Genomic DNA, 3,680 nt, shown 5'->3' with positions numbered 1-3,680 from the left:
TTTAAAAAAGCTTCAGGTATTGAAAATCTTGGGTTTTCCCCCCTCAGTTAATATTGGGAACCATGGTCACTTAACATCTTACTAGTCTTTTAATGGAAGTCTTTTTGGAAGTGACTTCTGTCAGGACTGCTCTAACTTACCAGCTGCAAGATGGTGCAGTGACAGACCACTGGTGCTAGTGTGAGCTTTAGATTGCAAGCCTAATCCAAAAGACATTTAAAACTTCTTTGCTGTGGTGTTTGCAAGATGGCCACAAACTTTAGTGGGGTTGACCTGCTGGCTATTGAAAGCAGTTCTAGACCTCTATTTATCAAAGGTTTTCTTTGCAGGTGATTTATTTCCTGGTGTTTACAGCCCTTTATGTTTTCTGCTCTAAACTTAGTGTTGTGGGATCTGAATGTAAAGTCTATTCCAAATATTGCTTCTGTCCTCATAACCAGAGGATTATAGTTTCAGCCAGGCAGGGGCCATAGGAAAGGTGGTGTCTTTTACACTGGTACATCTGGGCAGAGGAAAAAGGGTAGTAATTCAAGCTTTTGAGTACACTGAAATTCACCAAAATCAAATGTTGTTGCAGTTCAGACTTATTTTTCCCTTCTTTCTCTCTCTGGTAAATCTGCTCACTGTACTTCACTTGAAATGCAGATGGGACCCTGCTTAGGAAGACATAAGCATAACCTAGACAATCGAAACACTCCCTAACATACAGAGCTGCATCTCCTTCCTTCTCTGTCCCTCCTGAAGAGCGTGTTGCCACAGCACTGCAGCGTGCCACTCGTCCCACCATGTTCCTGTGATGGGAGCTGCAAGTTTTCCTGCAGCAGAGGAGCTTCCAGCTCCTCCTGTTCGTTGCCTATGCTCTGGTGGAGATGCACTTCAGCTGGGCTAGTGATCTCACCCCTCTTCTGGGTGGAGAAACCCTAATCCTTACGTGACCATTCTCAGGCACTTCCATGGTTTCTAACACCTCAGTAACTCCTGTTTTAAACACCCTCAGGATTAGAACCAGTGCAAAGCTACCTGCAAGGCTGACTGTGGTGGGTGGCAGCACCATCTTGTGCTCACTGCTGGAGAAGAGACAGAGGCTTTTTCTTTACTGAACAGACTCTCAACCTCTTTGGCAACTGAGAAAAATAATAACTCTGGGCAAACCCTGGACCAACACAAGACAGAGGCAAATTCTCTTCTCAATGGTCTCTCTTGCCACAGCTGCAGGGAGAGGACTAGAGGGAACAGCCACGAGCTGAGACAGGAGAGAGTCAGATTAGATTTACAAAACATTTTGCTTTTTCTTTACTGAACAGACTCTCAACCTCTTTGGCAACTGAGAAAAATAATAACTCTGGGCAAACCCTGGACCAACACAAGACAGAGGCAAATTCTCTTCTCAATGGTCTCTCTTGCCACAGCTGCAGGGAGAGGACTAGAGGGAACAGCCACGAGCTGAGACAGGAGAGAGTCAGATTAGATTTACAAAACATTTTGGCCAGGGTGTTCAGTTCAGGCACTGGGATATTGCCCAGTGAGGTGGTGGAGTCACCATTCCTGGAGGTGTTAAGAGGTGTCTGGATGTGGCACGGGAGGATCTGGTTTAGGGGTTACAGCAGTGACAGGTTAATGGTTGGACTTGATGATCTTAGGGGTCTCCTCCAACCAAAGGGGTTTAGTAACTAAACACTGGGAATTCATTCCCTGAGACAAACCACAGTTATTCATGTGAATAGAGTGTTCCCTTTAACCAGAAGAGATGAAAGCTCCAGGTTTTGGCTGAATATTGTCTGCCTGGAATTTCAGAGTGTAAGGGACCAAGAACCAACAAACCAAGGAGAGATTTGCACTGAGCCATGGCCCAGCCAGGGATGAGGTGGCAGTGAAGGCAGATGTGGAAATGAATCCACTTTGCTTCTGCCTGAGACAGTGCTGGAAATAAAGGACCTGAGATTCCTTGTGTTTGTGTGCAAAACCTTTTCATTTGCTTTTTGGAGGCTGTTGGAATGTTTCCCTGGGAGAATGTCTGCAGCAAGTGAAGTCATCAGCAGAACTGGGGAGAATAAATATTCATGAGAACACTCTCCCTGCAAAGGCTTTTAGGGCATCTAGGATCACTTTCTAGGACTCAAACAATGCAGAGATTTTGGCAGATAATTTGCCAACAACATAAAAGGACAGGGCTGAGTTATTTCCCTCTTTCTCTCTTTTTAAGAGGCAGCTGATGCTGCAGTGGCAAAGCTATCTTTGATGTGTGACCATCCCAAAGGAACACCCAGAAAGGAAAGCACAAGGTAAGGAAGAAAGGTGAAAAACAGTGAAGTTTAATAGTTATGAAGAAAAACACACAAACCTGAGCAAAACATCCAGGAATCAGTAAAACATCAATTGACAAAGTATCAGTAAAGTATCAACAGCATCAGGTCAGCAGCTCTGAGAGCTGTGAGAAGGCACAAGGGAGCAGATCCACCCTGGGCACTGCTGGGGACAGGGATGGCAGTGAGGCCCCACAGATCCCTGGATCTGTACCTGGAACAGAACAAGGACCATTTGATCCCAGACAGGAGGGGGAGGGAACCCAAACACAGATGTGTTTAGCCACATCTGGGCAGCATTTCCCACAATGGAGCATTGACAGTCACTGCCCAACACCTCACAGGGCTCTGGGAGCAGACAGAGAGCCCCAGCCAGAGTCCCTGCCTCGGTCTGGGGCACACCTGGGCACAGGTGAATATGGGCACTGCCTTGGTCTGGGGCACTCCAGGACACTGGGACACACCAGGGCCCTGGTGACTCCTGGCCCTGCCTCGGTCTGGGGCACACCTGGGCACAGGTGAATATGGGCACTGCCTTGGTCTGGGGCACTCCAGGACACTGGGACACACCAGGGCCCTGGTGACTCCTGGCCCTGCCTCGGTCTGGGGCACACCTGGGCACAGGTGAATATGGGCACTGCCTTGGTCTGGGGCACTCCAGGACACTGGGACACACCAGGGCCCTGGTGACTCCTGGCCCTGCCTCGGTCTGGGGCACACCTGGGCACAGGTGACTCTGGGCCCTGCCCTGGTGTGAACCCTCACGGTGTGCCCACAGGGGCTGCCAGCTGAGCAGGGCAGAGCCTGCTGCAGTACCTCAGGTGATTTGTGCCCCCTGGGCCCCGAGCGGACGGTGCACGCGCTCCTGGGCGCTGTAGTACACCTGCCCACGGCGCAGCTGAGGCTCCTCCTGCAGGTACCAGCGCTGCTCGTCGAACTCGGGGAAGAAAAAGGCAATTTCTCTGCTGGCTGAGGCAGGCGAGTCTGTCAGAAGGGAGAAGAAGGGATAGGAGATGCTGCTCTGGCACCACAAATGTGTGCTGGGCTGCAAAGGCACCCGGTTCAGGCACACCTGGCCAGGTAAGCACAGGGTCTGCACAAGGGAGCACAGTGTTCACCCAGAGCTCCAGGACTGAAGAAGGGCCGTGCCCACCCCGGGGCCCCGAGGCCTACCCGAGCCGTGGGTGGTGTTCCGGGTGTCGGTGAGGCCGAAGGCTCCACGGATGGAGTCTGGGTCAGTGTGCCGAGCTCGGAACACCTTGGTGGGCCCCATCAGGGACCTCCAGAGAGAGACAGCGTTCTCGTGGGCCAGGATGTAAGCCCACATGGGGCCACTGCGGGGAGAGGCAGGACAGGGAGTTACACAGGGCACAGCTG

General features: G+C 51.2%; 1 protein-coding gene across 1 annotated transcript; it reads right to left on the bottom strand.

Moving 5' to 3' along the window:
• Positions 1 to 3,120: 3,120 nt before the first annotated feature.
• NME6 (NME/NM23 nucleoside diphosphate kinase 6) lies at positions 3,121 to 3,637 on the bottom strand (the record flags this gene model as incomplete). Its single annotated transcript, XM_009074015.1, has 2 exons — positions 3,121 to 3,287; positions 3,477 to 3,637. Coding segments are annotated over 2 exons (328 nt in total), but the record flags the coding sequence as incomplete, so codon positions are not given.
• Between the last annotated feature and the right edge of the window lie 43 nt (positions 3,638 to 3,680).

The sequence above is a fragment of the Acanthisitta chloris genome, unplaced genomic scaffold (genome assembly GCF_000695815.1).
Source record: "Acanthisitta chloris isolate BGI_N310 unplaced genomic scaffold, ASM69581v1 scaffold19654, whole genome shotgun sequence".
Lineage (NCBI taxonomy): Eukaryota > Metazoa > Chordata > Aves > Passeriformes > Acanthisittidae > Acanthisitta > Acanthisitta chloris.
Note: the sequence above shows the minus strand (reverse complement) of the source record. Positions and strands in the feature narration are given on the sequence as shown.